Here is a 23,848-nt window from a genome sequence, read left to right as displayed (position 1 = left end):
TTACGTAGTTTGGCAATTTACCTACGTCCACGGAGTTGCAGGGATTTCACTATTATTAGGGAAAAAATACAAAGTGCGGCTACAATGTTTTTCTCTCTCTCTAAAAACACAACAACAATTTTCAAACCCTAATCACAAAAGTTGCTTTTATATCCTGCGCACAGGATTACAATAGGCTACAAAATAGGCCAAAAATAAATTAAGCTCCACAAAACCCAACACACACCCCACAAGCACTTACAATTGTGGAGAGACTATCGCGCCAAGGGTGTGCGGTGGTGATCTGTAAGAGAATTAAAAACTCACAGACTAAATGCATAAAGAATGAATGATACAGATCAAGTATTGTGTTCGACAATATCTCCTTAAAGCAGATTTCGCCCCTTACACAATCTGTAGTGTTTTGAGACTCACGAACATTTGTCTTCAAGCATAAAATGATCTACACTATGGAGAAGAAGCACATAAGGTCTATGCTTGCGAACTATGTCTCTTTCTCTAATGCACAAAATATTTTCTCTCTGAAAAAGTTTCTCCAAATTTTATTTATTTATTTTCTTTTATGAATGAGAGACTACGGATATATATACATTAGTGAATTGACACATTGTTCAAGAATAATTGTTGTGGATAGACTTACAGGCTCAAAAAAAATATAATAAAATATTATTATTTGGACAAGAGTGCCTAGTCCGCACATGTTAAAGTCCAACTTAATGTCCTGCCCATGAGCATATAAACTCGTAATATCTTTCTCCTTTTCTATGTGATAAAAGATTTTCACCACATTAATAACATTTTCAAGTGGACACATTAAAAGTCAATTTTTTATTCACTCTTTAATATTTTTCTAACACAAATAATGTATTTGGATAGATCATGCAGATGTTCATTACATATTGACGATGATCAAAGTCTCAATCAATGATCCTATATGTATCACATTTTATCTTGAAAAAAGATAATTAAATCCAAATGTGATCTTTGCATGTTCAATAAATATGAACAAAAATTAAAATATCCAATGTCAAAATTCACACTTAACAATGCATCAAAATTTTCATTAAAAAAAAAACTCAAAATTTATACAGATAGATGTAAGGTCAAATAATTTCCTCATTCTCATTTCAAAAGAGTTCCATAATATATCTTAAAAATATCTAAAGTTATACTTAGAAATGCAAAAGATAGGAAGGGCTGTGGATTCCAATTAACTCAACTAGTAAAATCTCTGATGATTAAATAAAAGATCTAAGGTACAATCTCCTGTTTACATCAAAAATTGATTGATGACTTGGTCTGATAATAAAGAACTATCATCAAGAGCGGATGTTATAAGTTGAAATTCTCTTAAAAATAAATCGGAAGTGAACATTATGGATTAAAACACTCTTAAAAAAAAAAAAAAAAAAAAAGAAAAGAAAAGAAAAGAAAGAAAGAAAGAAAGGGCTATTTCTCTTTACGTTTTGACCCTAAGCAGACTCTAATTAGAAACCTCTTCTTCATGATGTGTGGTCCTAAACTGATTGTCCCGCCCCTTATTTGACTTTATACATTGTCATTGGGTAGATGGAAGAAAACTAGGATCGCGAGGCTTGTTTGGTGTCTTTGTGAAAGGCTTGTGTATGTGAGCGTACTCTGGTCCGACATGTTTTGGGCGGGTCTGAATCTGTTCGGTTCGGTTCGGATTTCGGGTACTCATTCGGGTTTCTATCGGTTTTGGGTCACTGATTGACCCGATCTATTTAAGAACCCGATCTAGGTAAGGTCCCTCTCTCGTTCATTCTCACTCTCAAACTCTCTAAATAAATCTCAGTCTCTCAAGTCTCAATCTCTCTAACGGTAAGTTTTTAAAATATTTCTGTTTTGATTTTTGTTTTAGGGTTTAGATTTTGGGTATTGGTATTTGGTAAAGTTGGGGTTCGATTGGGTGTTATTTTGCTTCATGGGTTTTTGATATTTTGTAGTTTTCTTTAACTTTCAGGCACAAAAGATTTTGGGTATTAGACTGTTAGTTTCATTATGTGTTTCATTGTTTGGGCAAACCAAGAAAGCAAAATGTGATAAGTGGGTTCTGTGGTATGAACAAGTTCCCAATTAACAACTATTAGCATATTATGCTTCTTTGTTTTCTTTTGGATTAGAATCAATGACTTATTGGGTATTTTGGTCTCTGAGTAATTTAGTCGAACAGTTAGTGAGCAAGTTGTACTAATATTGCTCAATTCAATTTTGTTTGGTTTCCTGTGTTCCCCACGCCTCTATTACTCAAACATAGGACAACCCAACTGGGTTTTTTTTCACCAAAATGCTTACTTTATTGTCAAATCATTCACATTAATAAATTTATCTGTGTCTTGTCTCATAAACTTGTGGGTTGTCCCCAAAATCTGCTCTTTTAGCATCCCAAAAGGTACACTTTGAAAACGCAGATAAACCAGACTCTCCCTTTTTCCCACGGTGCTTATTGTGGGTTCAAAAGATCTAAAATACTAGTTATTTTGCATTGGAAGGTTTCCACCCTGTGCTCTGCATTATTGTCTACCTTGATTGCAGGGTTGCTCAAATGGAGGACACTCCAGAAATAGAGGATAAAATGTCTGAAGCAATTTCAGATAATGCGTCACAAAAGAAAGAGGAAACTCGTGATGAAATGCTTGCTAGGCACAGGTCATTTATTCATCACAAATCTTTTGTAATCACTTCACCGCTTTTCATTTTGTTTATTTCTTGATTTTAACTATTTTGCAACAATGATGGTTTCTGGCTGCTTCTGGTTTATTCCTAGTTTTCCAACATACAAGTGGTAGTTTACTATGAAGACATATCCTTGTTGAAAGAGGCGGTGTTAACAATGTCTTGTTCCCCTTTCTAAAAAATAGTGGAGAAGAAAGAATTAAATTTTGATTAGCACAGTGTATAATATGAGACACTGTCCTAGTTTAAAGTAAAACAATTTGACTGGTGCTGGATTTGATCATAGCATGCCTCAACTGTTCCCTGCTCTGCAAATTAATGGTTGAAAGGAATGTGATTTTTGTTATTTATTATTCTTTTTGTGTGATTGAGCCATTGAGGCTTGTCCCTCAGAATTGTTGTATTTTTGTGTTTCAGCCTTTTCAAATTCTCATGCTATTGCACAAATGAGAAATGACTATTATTTGTGTGCAGGAAAGAGATATCACAGCTGCAGAACAAGGAAATTGAGCTGAAAAAGGCAGCAGCCAAAGGTAGCAAGGCTGAACAGAAAGCTAAGAAGAAGCACGTGGAGGAAGAGGTTTCTCAACTTTCTGCTAAGCTTAAAGAAAAACATGCCAAAGAACTTGCTTCATTAGGCTATAGTGGCAGTAATGGAAATGGAAAAGGCAATATTGACACTTTGGTGAAAGCCATAGCTGGGGTTTCTGTTACCAGTCAACCTGACCAATTAAAGGATTCAAAGCCCAGCAAGGGTGCAAAGAGGCGAGAAAAAAGAGCTCAGGAAGAAGCAGCAAGAGAGCAAAGAATCCAAGAAGAGCAGAGCAACATTATAAGTGATCGAATGATTGAAAATGAGAAACTGGAAAGAAAGCTTGAACCCCTTGGTTTGACTGTTACTGAAATAAAGCCAGATGGGCACTGCCTCTACCGAGCAGTTGAGAATCAGTTAGCCCTCCTCTCTGGTGGTTCATCTCCTTATACATACCAAGAGCTTCGAGAAATGGTGGCTTCTTATATGAGGAAACATGTATCTGATTTCATCCCATTTTTCCTGTCAGAGAATGTGTTAGAGGGTGATTCTGATAATTCAGTTACAGAGAGATTTGAGAATTACTGCAAAGAAGTGGAGTCAACTGCGGCATGGGGAGGCCAACTAGAGCTCGGTGCTTTAACTCACTGCCTTAGAAAACATATCATGATATTATCGGGGTCCTTCCCTGATGTAGAGATGGGAAAGGAGTACAAATCCAATGATGGGAATGGTTCATCAAATTCAAGTATCATGCTGTCATACCATAAGCATGCATTTGGGCTTGGTGAGCACTATAATTCTGTGGTGCCCATTGTAGTCTAATAAGTGTCCTTAAAGTTGAGTATAAAATTAGATGAAATATTAGTGGTACTGAATTGTAGGACAATATGATCACAAAGACCTTGCTTTCATGGGATTGTTTTTGAGTGAAACTACAGAAAATTTAATTGAACTTGTATGGTTGGAATTTCTTACTTGTTACTCCTTAAGATTGAATTACCCTTTGTTCACGAAATTAAGGCAAATCGAAGATAGAAAATCAAAAATCCTCTGTCGTGTTACTGCAGACAGCAGAATTACCTCTCTATTTGTCTCAAATGCTGTGTTATCGCAGATGGCAGAATTACCTTTCTATTTGACTCAATGCACATGAAGCTTTGTTGTTTTCTTTGTTGAATGTGATTATGTGACATTGTGAATCCTGGTTCAACTCAAAGATATCTGCGTTACTGTCTCTTTTTTTGGTTCCTTGGCTAGTTCCTGCGTTGCTGTCTCTAATACTACGTTAACATATACCCAAGGTTGCATGAGCATGGAAATTTGTGGTCAAAGAGTGTCAAGAATTCCTGGCCAAAAAAGAGTGATTGGAACTCAACCAAAAATATAACCAATTACAGATCAATCCTCAATCAGGCTCTTATAAAACTTCTACACAGTGCATACATGACAACCGCATGAGATTCACCACATTCAGAAAGTGTCATACAGAAGGTTACTCGTTACTATCAACTGAATGTTGTTGTCTTGGAAACACTCTTAACACTACAGGAGACCTTGACCAGGGAAAAAACTTACATCTTATTACAAGTGCAAACAAAAGCAAGTTATCCCTTCTTATACATATTCCCCAAACCTACTGAAAAAAAAAAGTAGAGCAGGCGACCTGAGTAACTTTTCTACCTCGATGTGACCACCTGTTGGGATCGGGCTTACAAGCAAGGAGTTGTTTTCCAACCCCACAAGGTCACTCATGGGCAAGAAGTTAGGGATTGTGAAGTTTTTTCCCAAGTGCTTCCATCGTGGGATTCAATCTTGCAACCTCCACTTCCTAAACCATGTGAGAGTAGGTCCCTTGACCACCACCCTCGGTGGTATATAACACTTAAGCCAACCTCATGTAACTAGTAGGAGGTGAGCAGGGACCCACTCAACTTGACCTGACATGTTTTGGGCAAGTTTGAGTCTATTTGATTCGACTGTCAGGTCACATATTTAGGTTGTTATCGATTTTGGGTTAAGCTGTGGAACACTAATTAACCTAAATTTTTTTAAAGAACCCAACCTAGGTTTCAACTCTCTCTCTCTCAATTTCACTCATTCCTTTCTCTCATCTCCCTAACAGTAAGTTTTAAAAGATTTTATGTTTTGATTTTGATTTAGGGTTTAGATTTTGGGTTATTAGTAAATAATTTGGGTAGTAAGTATAAAGAATGATTATAATTTAAAAAAAAAAAAAAAGGTTAGAAAAATGATTTGTTAAAAACTGTATTATAGACATAGAGTTATTCTAAAAAAACTAGTTTCTAATTTGAAAATTTAGGTCTATTTGGTAAGAAATTTTTAGTAATATTGTTTAAATTTTGTAAAAAAAATGTGCCAGTAAAAAAGTGTGTAAAAATGCTTGATATGGTGATTAAACAACCATTTACAACGTTACCCGATTAGTTACTCAAAAAAAAAAAAAAAAAAAAATCCAATTCTATTATGAGTCGGTCTATTAACCAAAATTTAAACTCATCTCAACCCGAGCCCCATTCAATACAATTGTAGATGCGGGTGTGGACAAAACTAACAAACAAACTGGTGGATCTGAACTGACCCGACCCGGACCCGGTTGCTGACTAGCTCTGATCCTATAAAATGGTGCTGGAAATTGAAGAGCAATTCCAGCTTCCAAGAGTGTGTTGGGGATTTGGGAAAATGGGTACCATTCTCACACTGATGATGCTTTTATGCTTATGCCTCACCACCAATTCCCATGAAGCAGCAAGAGTTATTGAACAGAAACAACAACAAGAACAAGAAGAATCGGAAAGACAAGGTTTTTCTTCAAAACCCAATTGGAATAACAACAACAACAACAACAACAACAGCAGGAGAGTGATAGATGTGAAGGGTGGTCCTGAATCAGTGGTGTGGGTGGTTCAGCTCTCTGATCTCCATTTCAGTGTCCACAACCCTGACAGGGCACTTGACTTCAACACCATTGTGGGCCCTGCTCTCTCCATGATCAACCCTTCCCTTGTCCTCATCACTGGTGATCTCACAGGTTTCCACCACACCCTTTTCTCTCATTCTTTCTTAATATATCATATATGCTTTGTGGGTGTCATTGGATTTCATGTTTTGGGTTTCTAATACTGAGTTTTGAGGTATGAGGGATCATGGGTTTCTTTTTGTTCTTATTGCTGTGGCTAGAAATTTGAGACACACACACACAACATATTAAAGCCGAAACACAATCAGAATCCGACTTATATCTAATTGTAGTTTAATGTTGGTGTCAAGTGACTCATTCACAATACACAGCACAAAAACAAGGCGACCGTTTCTCCTCATATCACTACTGTTGAGCACGGGTTACAATCTAGTTTTGGAGAATAAGAGTATTCATTTATTTAATTAGAAAGAAATGTTACTGTGGTCAATAAATTACGGGTTTGTTTTGTTATTCTGTGTCCATTTGAAGACTTGTTGAAATTTTGATTGATTAAAATAATTTAAAGAATAATTCCTGTTGATGAACGGAATTTATGTATATTCAGGGCCATTTGGATATCTTACTTTATTGTTTAGTGGACATTGGCCAACCTGAATTATCAATTTATCATCCTCATGCTCATGGAGGATTGGTCTGGAGAAGATAGCATACAGTTCTAGGAACTTTAAGAAGTTTCAGACTTTCAGTGCATTGGACATGGCCAATACTAGAAGGTTTGGTGATCTTTTCACTGAGATGGGCACAGAATATTGAGAAAACATGCCAGAATTTTACATGGATTATAAATAATACTGAAAATATGACTTTGGTGTTACTTTGGGTGTTGAAACCAGATATCCCCTCTCCTTCACCCCCTACCCCTTCTCTCTCTCTCTCTCTCTCTCTCAGTAAGTTTCATACATAATGGGTCTTGAAGCCACAACCTCTTTTTTAATTCATTTTTTACAATTTTAAACACAATATACAAGCATATAGACAAAAGTTTTTGAGGAGGGTGAGCAGCTTTGGACCTAGCTGCAGCTCCAAGTTCCATCCCATAAGTATGGGGTGGTGGGTGAGGTTGTAGGGTCAAATGCCGTCAGATGTGAGTTAATTACATAATTCATGACTCTTGCATTGTATTTCCAAAAAGGGCCGTAAGTTCAATTCAGAATGGTTGAATTAGATGCTGCTGCATTAGGCTCATTGATGATCTGTCTGATAATCTGTAACCACAAAGACGAATTTGGTGGTTGCACTTGCAGACTTAAGCAATTTTTAATTAAGGTTCTTATCTTGCGTCAGAGTTTTGGGCCTTTGATATGGTTGTGTGTGTGTTATTCATATGCATATGTATGTCTTTATGATTTATTCCTGAGTCACTCCATAGTTTCCAACTGTTTCTGACAAAAAAAAAGTTCCCAAACACAATTTCATTGGGCCCTGAAGATCCAATCTTGAGTTGTTGAAAGATATGCTGGCATTATTGAACTCAGATGAGTTGAGATTATGTAATCACAAAGACAAATCTGGTGAATCCATTCGCAGACTTGGATGTTTTGCTTCTGCTATATGCTTATTTCATTGAATTTGTTCATATCTGTCTAAAGTTGTCTTATTTATACTCACAATCAAGCTGCAAATGATTGAAACTTTTGATGTTCTTATCAAACTGAAGTCCTGATGGTTCTATCTTCTGTAATCTTCTTGTGTTCCTTGTCCTTACTAGATGGGAAAAGCAAAGATTTGTTAACAATGAAGCAAAATGAGGAGGAGTGGGTGGAATACCAGAACACAATGGAAGATGTTATAAAAAGGAGCGGACTTGACAAGAATATCTTCTTCGACCTTAGGGGGAATCATGATAATTTTGGTGTGCCAGCTGTTGGTGGTTCATTTGATTTCTTTTCAAAATATAGCATCAACGGGCAGTTGGGCAGACATGGAAATGTCAACAGTGTCACTCTGCAGGTCAGTTGTTTACCCTGTAGCTGGTTCGTCAATATTTACTGCTACAGAGATTTTCCTATTATCATGGTCTCAATGGCAATATAACTGCTCTGCATTAAGGCTACTTTTATCCTGGTTACAGAATTTGGGTTTGTTCTTTTCTCTTCTCCCCCCCCCCCCCCTCTTAGTAGTTGACACCACTACTTGATGAATTTGAAAATTTCTCTAGGGTCTCTTCTTGTCATGAATGGAGGATGTCTTTCTTTCTCAAACGCCTACATGATTTCCCATGAGAAAATTATGCGGAAAATAGAAAACCATTAATTCCCCCCCCCCCCCCCAACCTTTCCAAAGAACTTGAAAATAACCCGGACTTCACACCAGATGATTTTTTTTTTAACATACCGTGTACCTAATACAATAAGCTTGATGTTGTTGCGTCATTTCTTTATATGTATATTGCAAAGTTGTGATTTAGCTTTCATATATTTTGCTATAAATGTTTGATTTTTTTTTTTTTTAATGTCTTCTTTAATTTGAAATTATAAGTGCCAAGGGGGGAGGGGGGTTAGAGCAAATGCGTCATGTTTGAATATCTAAGAATGGGACTAGAGATATTAATCATTGGACGGCTAGGAAAACCTGGAAAATTTGATTTTTGGCTATGATGTTTTCAATAAACAACTCTTCATCTTTTTTCAAAAACTCAAACTTTTTATATTTTTTTTAATTGATATGACTGATATGACATTCTCCTATTCTTTCAAAAACTCAAGCTTTTTATATATTTTTTATTGATATGACTGATATGACATTCTCCTATTGGAAATTTAGTGTGTTGGATGCTTGTGGATGTGACACTCATGCTAATCCGTATCTAAGTCTTGTTTGGGTGCTAATAAAGAAATTGGATTTTGCTTTTCACTTACCTTTGGAAAGTGTAGACTTATGAAACTGTTAGTCATTTTTCTACCATTTTTTGTTTATGCATGTAAAGTCAAGTTATAGATTGTTATATACATTTGATATTATAAAGTCATATGAACATACTTATATAGCCATTTGATATCATAAAGTCATGGGACATAATTTTGGAAGGACTTTGTGTTTTGACTCATGGATAATCGGGGGGTGCGGGGACTTGGTATTAGTCTACTTCTAGGAAAAAGCTAAACAGCCCCAAGTTTTGGAAAAACTGAATTATGCTGCTGAGAAAATATATATACGGAGTTATAACTTTCATTACAGAATCTCAAGCCTGGATTGACAATGCTAGTGTAATGTTGATGATTGTTAATTCTAAAGATTTTCTTTTTCTTTTTGTTCTCTCTCTTCTTCTTCTTTTTTTCTTTTTTATTTCCCCTTTCATTTTTCCTTATGTACATTTGTGGTTTATAACTAGACTGGTGAGCAGAAACATCTCTTTGTCGGCTTTGACAGCACAATGTCCTTTGGATTACGAGGTCCAACTAATCTTTTTGGGCATCCTACTGATCAACTATTAGCAGAATTAGATTTGGAGCTCTCGCAGTGGAATTCTCATTCAATAAAACCAGTGACCAAGATTTCCTTTGGGCATTTTCCACTTTCATTCTCAGCATCCTCAAATTCTGGAAAGAGCCTAAAAGATATTTTCCTCAAGCATTCACTATCAGCTTACCTATGTGGGCATCTCCACACTAGGTTTGGTAAGAATTTGAAGCGGCACCACCAGTCTATTCATCATTTTTTGTCCTTACCAAAGCTTTTACAGTTTAATATTCACCAAATGTCTTCTGGAAGTACTGTAAACTGTTCTTTTGAAGCCCCACCAGTTGAAGAATTCTGGGAGTGGGAGATGGGTGACTGGAGGAAGAGTAGAGCAATGCGAATTTTGGCCATTGATAGAGGTCATGTTTCATACATTGACATTGACTTTAAGTTGGGAACCAGAAATACAATTGTATTGCCCACATTTCCACTAGACTCACGCTTAATGTCAACATCTTCATCACATCGCATGTATGAATGTCAAATTATGCTCCCATCATCTTATGACTCAGTTAGAGCTTTGGTATTTTCTGCTTCTCCAATTGTGTCAGTCATGGCTAGGATTTTTGACACCTTACCTGGAAATCTCTATTTGGTCTGGGAGTCATCTATGACAAAGCTTGTGGATAACACCTCCAGGGGAGATCTTTATACTGCTCCATGGAATTACAAAGCATTTGAGGACCCCTCTCCTGATAGATATTGGTTGCAAATTGAAGTGACTGACATCTTGGGCAGATCAACTTTGACTGAATTGAGGCCATTTTCTGTTAATGGTCTAAGTGCAAAGCTCTCCTGGACATGGAAGGAATTTTCTGTCATGGGTTGTCAATGGGCTGCCTTGTATAACCCAATACTATGGTCTACTCTTTATTTTATATTCTTTATTCTTCTTACTCCTAAAGCTCTTCTCATTTACTCAAAGAAGCAGTATACTTTCAAGACTTTCATTGCTAATAAAGGTTTCATAAATGGCATAGCATGGGTTTTACAAGAGTTGTGCAGGGTTCCCATATTATGGTATGGTATGTTAGGATACTTGCTCCATCTTATATTTCTCCCCTGGTTTAGTGGGCTAGTTTTCTCGGATGGTAAGGATAGGGAATACATGACTTATATGGGCTGGGTGGTTAAAAGTTCTGATGGAAGGGGAAAACATGAGTATGTTGGATTTCCAGATAATATGGTGGTGGTTCTTCCCCATCTATTCTTTGTGGTTTTGCCTTCCATTTTGGTCATTGGATTTTTGGCTGCTGAAAGAGTGATCTATAGGGAATACTTTCTATCGCTTTCAGGGAAGAAAGAGGATGATTTTGATCAGGGAAAAATGAGTTTTCTATTGTATGGTTACCAAGGCATTCAAAATTCAAAATTTCATTTTGGTAAGCGGTGGATACGAAAACTACTCTTGGTGGTATGCTTGGCAATTTGTTGGATGCATTTTAAGGTTAGTCTTCAACTAATCTATTTTAGATTTTGACAATATGCATGGTTTGGATAATGTTTGTTGTACATGACCACATTGCCATCATTTCATTTTCAACCCCTCCCCCCTTCCTGCCAAAAACAAAAAAATGGAACAGATAGATTACTGAAACACTTGATGCTTTTTCACAAATGGAAATAGTTGTGAATTGATTTAATTGATAATCGATAGTTGTCCATTTGATTGGCTTAAATTATATGTATACCACTATATATTTGGGGTTGACTATATTCTTCAAAGGGTACCTTGTGTGTGTTCAGAATCTTCTTGCATTAACTTAAAAAGTCATATTGAATGAAAAACTTCATTTTATTTGCTTTGGCTTTTGTTCATTGTACAAGAAAGTGACAAGCATGTTGCTCTTTTTCTTATTTGTTTTTTCTTGCCTTTTCTATTTTTCTATTACAGAGTTGCATAGTCTTGGTTAAAGCTTATGAGATGAACCCATTGATTCATTTTCCGGGATATAGCTTTTCAATCCCACTATTATTGGCATATGCTGTCTACAAGAGCAGGAATATCTAATGAGCATTTGCAAGGAGTAGACATATACTTAACCTTATCAAGTTTTGGTGGATTATATTAGAAGCACTATTCGATATTTAGATGTAACAACAAATGTGGTTACAAGTCACCATAGCATAACTGCAGAGATTGATGCTTTGGGCTTTGAAATGGAATGACCCCACAAAAAAAAAAAATGATGTGAAATTATTAGCTACCAGAAGATTAAGTCAATGTCCTACAACTACCTATTCATCATTTGTACCACATTATATATATCTATTCTTATCATCAATGGATAAGCTTTTAGCTACTCCCTAATCAAATTTCGCAATGATAGTAATCAAAGATTAGACTCAATATCTTGGTCATTAGTGAAATTGTTTGTTGTGTGCTTCCAAGATCATCATTGCTCAACAAGAGTGAAGCTCAATACTGCAGGGAAAAAATATTTATTATGAGTGTGATGTTGTATCATCCGAAACACTAGATATATGTTTGTGTTTGTTGGTTGATTTTGAGGTTCAGTTGAATTCCATTAAGTTGCACAATTATACTCACTAATAAATATTTGAATATAATTTAATGTGTTAATTATATTTTAAAATAAATTTAAAATTTAGGTTAGAATTGAAAATAAAATTTATATATTTGATGATTTGTAATATAGTACAGAAGCCAACCTTTATATACACAAAAAGTCTACCACCGTAACAAAAAAGTCTACTACCGTAACAATTTTCACAACCGGTATAAAAAAAGATACATGACATAACAAATTAAGTATACTATAGTAAAAATAAAGAAAGAAGTACAATGGTACAAGAGGATTTGACAATTAATAAATAGCGTAAACGATTTCACTTTTTGAGTCATGGTTTTTCTCTCACTGGTATGTTTTCATTCAACTTACATAGATTTGCTCTTAGACAAAGTGTTTTGGACTTGAAGTGATTTTTATATTTATTTTTTTAAAATGAAGTGATTAAATTAACCATTAAAAAATTTGTTTAAAGTCCGTGGCTTTATAAATTAATTGACACTCTTTTTATTTCCAACGAAGACATCTTTAATTTAAATATTTATTCCTCATGTAATTATGTAAGAGTAAAATACCGTCAACACTTCTAAGTTTTATGCTAATACCAATCACGTCAAAACATTTAAAAGTTGACAAACTTGGTCTCTAATCATTGTCAGAGAGGAGAAAAATAAGTATCAATTTAAGGACCAAATTTATCAGTTTTGAAATGTTTTAAAACTAAACTAGTATTAATCCAAGCCTCATGATTGTTAATGTATTACCCTTATTATTATTTTTTATGGCAAAAATGTAACTATAATTATTGAGTTATTAAAAAAAAGGAAAAATGTATTTAAAAAAAGAAGAAGAAGAAGATAATATACAGATAAAATACCATAGCCATCAGGTTAAGACATCTATCAATTTTTTGTGTAAACGAAATTTGAATATTAAATTCCTTATTTGAAAACAAATTTTGTTTTTTATACGTGTGTTTAAATAACAGTTTTTAATTTTTTTTAAAATATATATAAATAAAAATGTGTGTAAAAATGCGTATAATGTTATTTGAAAACCGAAAACATTTGTTTTAAATTATGGACCAAACAGCATCATAGTAGTTGAGCTAACTATGGTAAGAAAATTGTTGTGACCATTTTGTTGTGTCCATGTAATACGGCATGGGAGCGGGACAGGTGGAGCGAGGAAGAGCATCATGACTTTTTTTAGATTCAACCACTCCCCTACATCACTACCTCGTGACGGTTAGCACACAAGTCCATCGCATCTTTTTTCACATCTGTTTCCTCCTCCACACCCACGCGCTCAACCCCCGCGTGTCATCTCATACTTTTCCCAATCGTACGGCTCATGCGTCCCACGCACACTCGCACGCGTCGAACTAAAAGGTTTCTGGTGCGAGGGCAAGGAAGTAATTTCGCGATGCTTCGAAATAAAGAAGCCACGGGGACACTTGGTTCCGAAGTAACTGCACTCGGGACTCTCCCAACACACTCCCCTTCCTCCTTTATTCAACAGCGACCACTCCCTGCACTCGCCCATACCACACGCTATCATCCTCAACCGTCTGATCTTCCTCCTTTCATTTTCCAACTATTAGAGTTCTAGATTGATCAAATCAAATGCAAAAATATATTTATTCTTAATCAAATGTACCTGGAGCTTGGGTTAGTTACATCTTTTATTTTTTATTTATATATATATATATTTTGTTTTTGTATTATTGAATTTTGTAAAAAAATATTTGTATTATTGACTATGAGATTTAAAAATTGTTTAAATTGATTCCTTATTCTTAATTTTGTTAACTAATAATTAATTCTAATTAACAAAATAGTCACATGGTGTGTAACCACTCTACTCTAAAAATAAATTATTTTAAAAAACAATATGTGTATTGTATATGATTATTTTCTATCAATTATAGTTAATACAAATTAGGATGAAATTAGAGTCAATTTGCAGATAATAAATTAGAGTCAATTTGGACCATTATTAAACCTCAGTTTGCAAAGTGTAAACCAAATTTTATGGTCTTTTTTTTTAGTACATTAAATGACGCTAGAAATAATACAAATTTTACCATTTAAGTGTTACCCATAAAATAAAACAATTTAAAAAACAATTTATTAGCCTGTACACAGTAATTTGGAGTAGTAAAAGCATTCTTTTTTAAAATTTTAAATTGGTCAAAATTACTTTAACGGCCTAAAAAACCTTAAAAACCCCACGCTTTGTAGTGTGAACCTGTCCACACCATATCCTTTTCCTACATCTAAAATCTCGGTTGTATTTTTTCAGTTTCAGATGTAATTTTGATGTGAGAGTACGGTACAGTGAAGTGAGAGTGAGAGAAAACAAAAACAAAAACATACACAAACACAAACACAAAGCAAAGCACAAAAAGCAAAAGCAAAAAACCAAAAAAAAGAATAAAAATCGGTGGAGCTTTTAGATCACATTTCCTTGGTTTGCAAGCGCTCTCACTTTCACTCAATGGTACATTTTCTTCCTCTCTCTCTCTCTCTCTCTCTCTCTAACACTTATATATATACATATTTTTCCTGTTTCACAATCTGTAACCACTTTTATTTATTTATTTATTTTTATTTTTGGGTTGTTTTAAAATGTTCTATGGTCTCATGGTTTGTAACATTTTTGGTTCTTAGGAATGTTAGATTTGCTGTCTGAGAATACCACATTTCTCAGGTAAGTTCCAGATCTGGTCTTATTCAACCTTTTATGTGTTTTAAAAAATAAAATAAAATAAGGTTGTTACTTGAAGCAGATCTTGTAGGTTCTATGTTTGCAAGTTACTATGATTTCACATTTATTACTACGTTTTTTTTTTTTTTGGTTGAAGTTGTGTTGTTTTATATTTACTGGTTTATTAGTTATATTTAGGTTAGTATTTTTGGAAGGTAGTTGCTTTAAATTTACTGCTATTTGATTCACTTGATAACTGAGGAGATCCAATGTAATTAAGTATTGTACAGTGTTGATGCACTGTTTCAAAAAAATGTACTTAAATTGAATTATAATGATTTGGTCATGTTTGATTCGGTTGTTTTGTGATTATAAAATGATGATTTGGTGATGTTTGATTATGTTGTTTTTTGCAATTATGCTTTTTGGTGTGTGTGTAAGTTGGTTCTTACATGAATTAAAAAAATGCAGAGAGTGGGATTCGGGTTCTCGTGATTACTGGTCCTGGCTTTTCTGCAATGGGAAAATCACCTGGAAAATGGATCAAAACCGTACTTTTTGGGAAGAAGTCATCGAAATCTAATGTTTCAAAAGGAAGAGAGGTAATACTGAGCTAAATACTGCATGGATCACGCGTTCTGTCATACATTTGATTGTAATGTGGATGAGTTATTTAACTGTAGATCCTCGTTCAAAAGATATGATTTGTGAAACAAGAAATTCTGGTCCACCCTCTTTTTCCCTTTCCGTTTGAATGTAACTTGTTAATTAAGTTGCGGCATCAGAATTTAAATCCTGTTGGAATGGTACTTTTCTAGACTGAGAGCAGATATTAAGATTGGCTTCATAGAACTTCAGCTTCACGTTAAGTTACATTTTTAGGTTTTTTTGATATTGTTATTGAGGGTTCAAATTTTGATCTTCTTTCACCTACTTATACGTGCTTTTCAGCCGTTCAAGTTCTCAGATAGGTTATGGTGTATTTTGGGCACTGTAAATGTTAGGAATTTATTTTTATTTTTATTTTTTTTTTTTTGGGGTGGGGGGGGGGGGTTGTGGCAGTTCAAACTGCAAAGTACAAAGTTCAAGTTTAGTTTCCACCTTTCTCGCGGTTATCAATTTTAGAACTTTCTACCGTGTGTGATATGCAGGAGTCCTAATTTTCTTATTGATAATTTTGTTGTAGAAATTTACAAATGAAAGAGAGGTCTTGGTTTCTGCCAAGGCATCGGAAGTTAGTTTGGGTTTGGATCCTCCTGTGACTTCACATCTGACCCCCAATACGATTGGTAGAAATGTGGGGAGGTCGGAATCAGAGAACAAGGAAGCTACAGACTCATCGCATGATGGGGGAAATGTTTTGCCAGGGAATCAAGAGATAGATAAAATGGGATCCACACCCCAAGATGCACCATATGATCCTGAGAATATTAGGCTGGAGCAAGCTGCAACAAAGGCACAGGCTGCTTTTCGGGTTATTTGGTAATTCTCTCTTGTTGATTTTAAGCGTTAAACATTTTTTCAATACTTGTTTGGGGACATCCTTTGTTGAGCGCTTTGTGGGGTTGAGGTCAAGGTCTCAAATGCCATCTTGTTCTTGAGTTTTGTAAAACCACCACTTGCAGGGAACCCAACTATCTATCATAATATTTTAATAAATGATAAGGATTTCAGCCTTTTTCAAGAGTCTACCACTTTTATAAACTGTTTTACCCCATATTCCCATTCCTTTAAATTTTTAGCTTAGATGGAGTAGGTCTGGACATGGTAGAGAAATTCGACTGCCTGCATGCATCTCATACTTAACTCCATGCTAGAACTGGCATCTTCTAATTGCTGAGAGTTTTTCCACATGGATCTTATGGATGAGAGATTAGCTCCTTTGTGCTCCTTATTGCCATTTTTTTTATTTTATATTTTTATATTTATTTTTAAAAGTTATTTATTTATTTTTATATTTATTTAAATTTTCAGAATTTATCAACAATTCTGCATTTGTGTTTGGTCACTTTTGCTGTTTGTCTGGCTCAGATTGTTATTTTTATATCATTGAACTGGCTGACAGTATGAATAGCTTTTCTGTTTTGCAATTTGTCCATTTACTATGTTTTTGTAAGGTTAAGATTATGCATGCACTAACTAAGCAAATTATGTAAAGGCTCGCCGGGCATTTTGGGCCCTCAAAGGCATAATAAGGTTGCAGGCACTTATTCGGGGGCACTTGGTTAGGAGGCAAGGTGTTGCTACTTTGTCCTGTATGCTGGGAATTGTCAAGTTCCAGGCGCTTGTTCGGGGAAGAAGGGACAGACATTCTGATCTTGGGCTTGAAGTACATAAAAAATGCATTCTGGTTAAGCACCAGGTAATTTCTTTTGATGAACTATGCCAGTGACCAGTTACTAATTATAGATGTATTGTCTTAGTTGTATACTAAGGGAAAATAGAGACTTGGATTTCTATTATCCCCAAATATGTTTGCAATTGAAACTGAAATTTAGGTTGAGTTTATTTGGGGTGGGGGCATTATTGGACATTTAACATGTTGTTGGCCCACATATCTGTTGTCCAAATAAGTGAAACTAACTTGGCAAATAATCAACCTTAGTCCGTGAGGACAATTATTTGCTATAACCTTAGAAGCTTCTTTAGAAGAACTTGAAGTGTCAATAATCTTTACTACAAATGAAGAGAACTATAGGGCAGTTTTCCTTCATAAATAAGTGTTATGGTCCTTATGGAAAGTTCCAAAAAGAACCATTTTTGTCAACTAACTTCTAAATAAAACAACTACTAATTTTCTTTTTAAGTTATCATGGTAATTTACTAATTTAAATAAGAATAATTATAAGTTTGCACCTCCTCTACTCCCTCTCACATTTATATATACGCTTAATACTGTAAATGGTTGGTTTAACGTAATTTAATAATCAAATTTTCAACCATGTAAATCTCTTGGATTGAGATTCATATTCACTCTTAAGCCTCACTTTTCCTTTTTCTACAAATGGTATTATAGTATGTAATGGATGTAGTTTTATAAGATGATAAGTGAGAGAGGATGCATTAATTTGTTCTTCTACTACTGGTTTGGCTAGGCTATAAGCTTTAAAATCAAGTTATGCACTAATTTGTTCTTCTACTGCTGGTTTGGCATGGCTATAAACTTTAGAATCAAGTTATATGCTCTTACGTCAATGTTGTGTATGGGGAATAAAATAATATTGTCTCAGAGGCCATCAGGAAGGCTCTAGGTTCTTGTAAACATGATTAAGTTAGCTGCTTTTAAATGTGCCTTAATTTACTTTCTGCCTTTAATCTTTTTTTTTAATTTTTTTTTAACATATATTTAATCTTTTAGGAAAACAAGCCTGTGGTTCTTGTTGGAGTTGATATGTCTGCACGAATTGCAAAGCTGTCCCCAAATGCTTTTGTTCGTAAGGTGAGTTCAGTATCATGTCATTCATTTTTTTTTTTTTTTGTAGTGTCATGTCATGTCATGTCGTACTGTTTTCATACAACTGTCTTTAGAATTGGTGATGATTGTAGCTACCATGAGAACAATTTGATATGATATTAATATGATGAAAATTTTAGGACTAAAGGTTGGTTTTTGCAGTTGTATTGAGACAATGAAAATGTGTTGGCTATCATGCTTTATCTATTTACTATATCTGGCAGTGGCTTTTAAGCTTACACAGTAAAGCAGGCCCTGAATTGGGTTAAGTTTAATAAAACTTGTCTCTGTTGCAAAACACCAAGAAGTGCCAATTGACCTAAAGGTCATTGGCCCTTGCATTGTTATGTTGTGTATAAATTCTTGAGGAATTCAAATGAAGACCTGAATAAAATATACTACAACTGTGACTTCTTACCTCCCTCCCTCCCCCACCCCCCCCCCTCTCTCTCTCTCTCTCTCTCTCTCTCTCTCTCAATGTTCAAATCTCAAAGGTGTTTTTTATTACTTAAAAGAAAGTGATTTGCTGGAAGCATCAAGCTGAGGCCTATAAAGTTTCGTATTTTGATTATATCAAGACTTTCAGAAGATTTTTATTTCCTTTTTAAATCAACTGAAGCATATAAAGTTTTCAAGTACACGGCTTCAATTTAGTTGTATCTTGGAATTGTGGTATGTATTATGACATGATACATTATGGATATGATAGTGGCATTATCTAAAGATGTAAAGAAATATTATGAGCTAGACATTTGTTTAAATCCATGCAAAGAACTCTCTTGACAAGTAGGGGTTGCAGTGATGGGCGTGGGTGTTGTGGTTGAAGCTGAAATTATATTGAAAATAGGATTCCTCACTTTTTTCTCTCATTTAAAACCATGCATGAGACTTTTGTGTTGCACAACTCCTAAGTTATAAAAGAAAGAAGCACTCGTCTTCTCTCCTTTTTTTATTACCTTCTTTGCGCATGTATAAGATCGAATCCATTCGATTTCTAAAAAGGATTACTAATCACTTTTCGAGGAATCCTTTATCAGTGGTTCTGTAAGACTGATTTTTCTCAATATTAACAACCTTGGTGCTATAGGAACAAATCAGAAAGATTGGGAAATAGAACCATCTGGTTTGATTCATTCTCAATAGCCATGAGATGATCATCTTGGATGATCCAAAAGAGTTTTCCAATGTATCATTTCTGGGTCCAGTGAAATTTGTAGGTATAGGAAGAAAACCTGTCGAATAGAAAAATTTTCTTTTGACCATCTTGTGAAAGAGATTAGAAAATTGAAAAAGCAGGGATTGGGTTATGCCATTCATATGAAAGAGTATACAATAATGGTGTATTTGGTGAATCAAATATCATGGTCTAATAATGAACTTATTCTAATTAGTTGATAGTTTTGAAAGGATTCCTGTGAAAGGAATCATTAATTCCTAATTTTTGTTGAGTAGACCTTGTTTCGAAAATTCTTAATTTATGAGTTGTAGGGAGGTACATATGTCACCACAGAGACTCTTTTTAAAATAGTTTTTTTATTTCCTAGGGACTGGACATTTTTTGACCCCAAAAAAAAGGAAAATTGTATTTTTTTCTTGGCCTCAAAAAAAGGTTCTCAAGTTTGGAGAATATATTCAAACAGACTTATCAAAAGAATATATCCTAACAGGCCCTTATTCTTTCTGATAGAAGTTTGAAGTCCACTTTGGAAGATCCCTGGGAGTATGTGGTAGTTCATAACAATATTCATTTGACATTACAGGCGGCGGTAATGACTTATGGTATGATACCAGCGTTTGTGTCAGTATATCAAATTTATTTTCTCCTCAGACAATGTGGCAGTGCTTGGATCTGCTCCATAACTTAACTTTGTATTTATGCAGAGTCCATCATATTAGAATCAATAAATTCTTAACAACTGGAACTTTAATAATTGTTGCTATAACTAAGGATAATTTGGGGTGGGGGCGTTTTGGCAGTTATGGTTGACTTTATGATATTTTTCAGTGTGTAAAAATTTCAATTGCAATGTTATTGTTTTATTATCTTCTGTAATTTGTTCCTTTTTGAATTGGAAATATGACTTCTTCTTTCATTAAATTAGCTCCTTGCTTCATCGCCAAATGTGATGCCTCTGCACCTTCATTATGATTCTCGGGAACCAAATTCGGTCCCTAGCTGGTTAGAACGCTGGACATCATCCCGCTTTTGGAGACCAGTTCCACAACCAAAGAAAATTGTGGACTCAAAATCTCAGAGAAAGCAGGGTAATGGTCAAACTGTAGAAGCTCAAATAGTCAAGTCAAGGCGCACCACCCGGAGACTCCCTGTTGCCAATGTTGATGGTGCCTCAGTGCAAGCAACCTCTGAACCTGAGAAACCCAAACGTAATCTGAAGAAAGTTTTCAGCCATTCAGTAGATTCATTACAGGAAAATCCACAATATGAGCTTGAAAAGGTCAAACGTAATTTGAGGAAGGTTCATAACCCTGTAGTAGAGAACTCTGTCCAGGCAGAGGTTGATACCGAGAAACCAAAGCAGAGTATTGAAAAGGCATTTACCAATTCAAGTCAAGATGTTTTAGAACGGGAAATGAATAGTTCTGCTGAGAAAATCTCTTCTGAGAAAATGAAAAGAGAGACAACCTTGACTACGTCCAAAGTGCCTGATGTAGAAACACCTCCTGAACCATTAGCAATGAAAGAGGTATCTGACTTACCACATAATAATGATCAAGCTGCAGTGGAATCAAAACCTCTAACAGAGAGCTTTGGTAAAGATAAAAATACTTACGGTGACGAAGCTGCAGTGGAGTCAAATATTTTAATAGAGAGCAGTGCTAAAACTGAGAACATTCCCATAACAAATGGAGAGCTCAGCCAAAAGGAAGATTTGGCAAGCAACGAGAATCAGAAATCCAGCCGGAAAGCTTCTATTCCAGTAAAGCAAGAACGTGCGGAGAATGGGTCACAGAGCAGTCCATCATTGCCCAGCTACATGGCAGCAACTGAATCTGCAAAGGCAAAGCTGAGAGCTCAAGGCTCCCCAAGGTTGGGACAAGAAGTGGCTGAAAAAAATAATGTCACAAGGCGTCATTCTCTGCCCTCTTCAACTAATAGTAAGATCAGTTCACAGTCACCAAGAACGCAGAGACCGGTGCAATCTGGTGGCAAAGGGGGAAATAAAAGCGAAAGATCTCTTGTGTCTTCAAGAGATGGAAATGGTATGATGTGTTTTCTTTTCAGTAGTTAAAAGTGAAAATAACTTATTTTTTGGGCCGTCAGGTAAGAGTCAAAGGATGTTCTGCTGAAGTTCTATAGTATTTTTCTTACTAAAACGATTGATTTGCAAAAGAAAAAAAAAAAAAAAATCCAATGTCATCGTGCCAACAAATTTTACAAAAGAGAACTTGCCAGCAATTGTCTAGAAATAAACAGTTATTTACTTTGTCATACGTTGAAACATATATGTAATTCTTTTCTTACCGCCTCCTTATGATGTGCCTTGTTGCTGTTTGATTTTACAGTGAAGATAAACCAAGCTGAGTGGAAAAGGTAATCTGTGACCAAATTTGGGTCTTAGCCTGAATGTTTTCTATGGTGTCAGTATAAAGAAGAATTTAGAGATTTGTTGATGTCTTACAAAGTTGATCATAAGGAGGTGGAAAATTGATCTGGGAGTTTTTGGTTTGTGTTTGTAAGTCTTCTGAACTGTAATTGGGACTGGAGTTGGAGGGTGTGTGGGGCCAAGAGCCTTTACTGATTTTCCTGCATTTGGGGTGTTTGTGAGTGAATGTACATCATAGGTTTTGGAGTTTATTGTGTTATACTTTAATTCTGACTGTGGTCGGTGTTGACATGCTTTCTGTCTGTTCATAGTGTATTTCATAGTGGTTATGATTTTTAAATGCACCTTAGTTATGTTTAATGTTTTATTAAGATGTATTTGGATGTATGGTGATCCACTCCATTCATTTATTTTTCATTTAATAATTAAATTTGAATTATGAAATAAATTTATTTCACTAGAAGAAGATTCTGTTTTGATATTTAGTTGGTCAGTTCTAGTCGCTACGGTTCTTTGGAAGGCGGCTTTTCTAGACTTCAACCAATTTGTCATGGGTGGGCTCAGATCTCTTGATATTGAGACCAGGGTATAGTAAAAATGCTCTTATTGGATATTCGGTTTTTGAAAAACATGAGTCTGCATTATGATTGACAAATTACTATACTATTTGTCTATTTAAATGGCTAGGAAATGGTTAATTTAAATCTTCATTCTCCCATATGTCGGTCCAAATTCTTAATCCGTTGGTAGGGTTTGACAGTTTAACATAATATGTGGAATTTAAAATTTTTAATTGAGAGGGAAAGTGGAGATTGGATTTAAATTAAAACCTATCTGATTTAAATCTATAATAAATTATCACTTGTTTCAAAAGTAACAAGTAACAAATTTAGGTTGATAGGAAATAGTTAACTTTGTAATACATTATTCTAATAATTATGACCTTAAGTAAGAGATTCTGTTGATGTTCAAATGCGAAGGATTATATAAGCTTAATGTACCTGGTCTGAAGGAGAGTAGTGATGTTCAAATGCAAAGGAATATTCAGACATAATTTACCTGGTATCAAGTTTCCTCGAGGAGAGCCTTTGTTCTTTTCTCATAGAACATAATTTAAGCATCGTTTACCTCAAGAGGTACAGAACAGATATGTGAATTTTTTTTTTTTTCCCCCGGGGGGTGGTGGGGTGTGTCCTGTCTATGCACTGTTATACTTGGAACTATAATGAGTGGAGAATGTTAAGCAACTGGTTTTCATGGATGCATTATGCACGGCTGGAGTGAACTATACAAGATTGGTGGTTTCAGCCTGTAACCACCATCTAATTGGTCCTGGACTATGCAATTTTTAGTTTTTGCTGGTTTGACTGTTCATATTTACCTTGGTTTCAAGCTATCGATTGGGTGGCTCCTAAGTTTAAATCCATCCTTCCAATTAAAAAGGTAGATCCTTCTTAATGTTAAGAAAATTCTACATAAATTACATATCTATATCTCTGTGAGGCTAAATGTTTAAATGTCGAGGAGAGCATCTTGGGAAGACTCCAATTGAGTAGTTAATATAATATAAGGACATTCCTTAACTCAAAAGTTTAAGCTCATGAGTTTATGTCCAGCTATATTATATTAACCACTCACTCTTATCATTATTGTTCAATGTGAGATTTTACTCACGTATATATATACCCAACACTAAAGAAACTACGAATTATACTAATTCTAAGCCTGTAAGAAAAATATAACTTGGGAGCACATGGGAAGGCAACTTAAGATGCTGATGCTTCCAAAGCCATACCTCCCAGAGTCCCTACACCCAATTTGGATAATATACAAGGAGGATTGGCCCAACAGCAATAAATTATGCGCTGGAATTGTACTGGTTTGATCTCCAAATTT

General features: G+C 35.1%; 3 protein-coding genes across 4 annotated transcripts; all 3 read left to right on the top strand.

Annotated features, from left to right (window-relative positions):
• The first annotated feature begins 1,499 nt into the window (after positions 1-1,499).
• Positions 1,500-4,199, top strand: LOC111988579 (OVARIAN TUMOR DOMAIN-containing deubiquitinating enzyme 5). 2 transcript variants are annotated; one of them, XM_024020373.2, is made up of 3 exons: positions 1,500-1,762; positions 2,557-2,670; positions 3,172-4,199. In XM_024020373.2, the coding sequence occupies exons 2-3, from the start codon at positions 2,567-2,569 to the stop codon at positions 4,052-4,054; spliced, it is 987 nt and encodes a 328-aa protein (XP_023876141.1). In that variant the 5' UTR covers positions 1,500-1,762; positions 2,557-2,566; the 3' UTR covers positions 4,055-4,199. The 2 variants fall into 2 exon arrangements, with proteins under 2 accessions (XP_023876141.1, XP_023876140.1); XM_024020372.2 differs by having other exon boundaries at positions 1,755-1,842.
• A 1,610-nt stretch (positions 4,200-5,809) lies between these two features.
• LOC111988595 (putative metallophosphoesterase At3g03305) lies at positions 5,810-12,042 on the top strand. The gene is made up of 4 exons (XM_024020384.2): positions 5,810-6,281; positions 7,942-8,183; positions 9,565-11,139; positions 11,587-12,042. Exons 1-4 carry the CDS (start codon positions 5,873-5,875, stop codon positions 11,701-11,703), a joined length of 2,343 nt encoding a protein of 780 aa, XP_023876152.1. The 5' UTR covers positions 5,810-5,872; the 3' UTR covers positions 11,704-12,042.
• A 2,506-nt stretch (positions 12,043-14,548) lies between these two features.
• On the top strand, positions 14,549-22,319 carry LOC111988548 (protein IQ-DOMAIN 31). Its single transcript, XM_065760144.1, has 8 exons — positions 14,549-14,725; positions 14,896-14,935; positions 15,404-15,534; positions 16,119-16,406; positions 17,091-17,294; positions 18,291-18,371; positions 20,489-21,608; positions 21,912-22,319. The coding sequence occupies exons 3-8, from the start codon at positions 15,451-15,453 to the stop codon at positions 21,941-21,943; spliced, it is 1,809 nt and encodes a 602-aa protein (XP_065616216.1). The 5' UTR covers positions 14,549-14,725; positions 14,896-14,935; positions 15,404-15,450; the 3' UTR covers positions 21,944-22,319.
• The last annotated feature ends 1,529 nt before the right edge of the window (positions 22,320-23,848 follow it).

The sequence above is a fragment of the Quercus suber genome, unplaced genomic scaffold (genome assembly GCF_002906115.3).
Source record: "Quercus suber isolate HL8 unplaced genomic scaffold, Cork oak 2.0 scaffold_354, whole genome shotgun sequence".
Taxonomy (NCBI): Eukaryota; Viridiplantae; Streptophyta; class Magnoliopsida; order Fagales; family Fagaceae; genus Quercus; species Quercus suber.
This window is presented reverse-complemented; position numbering and strand designations above follow the sequence as displayed.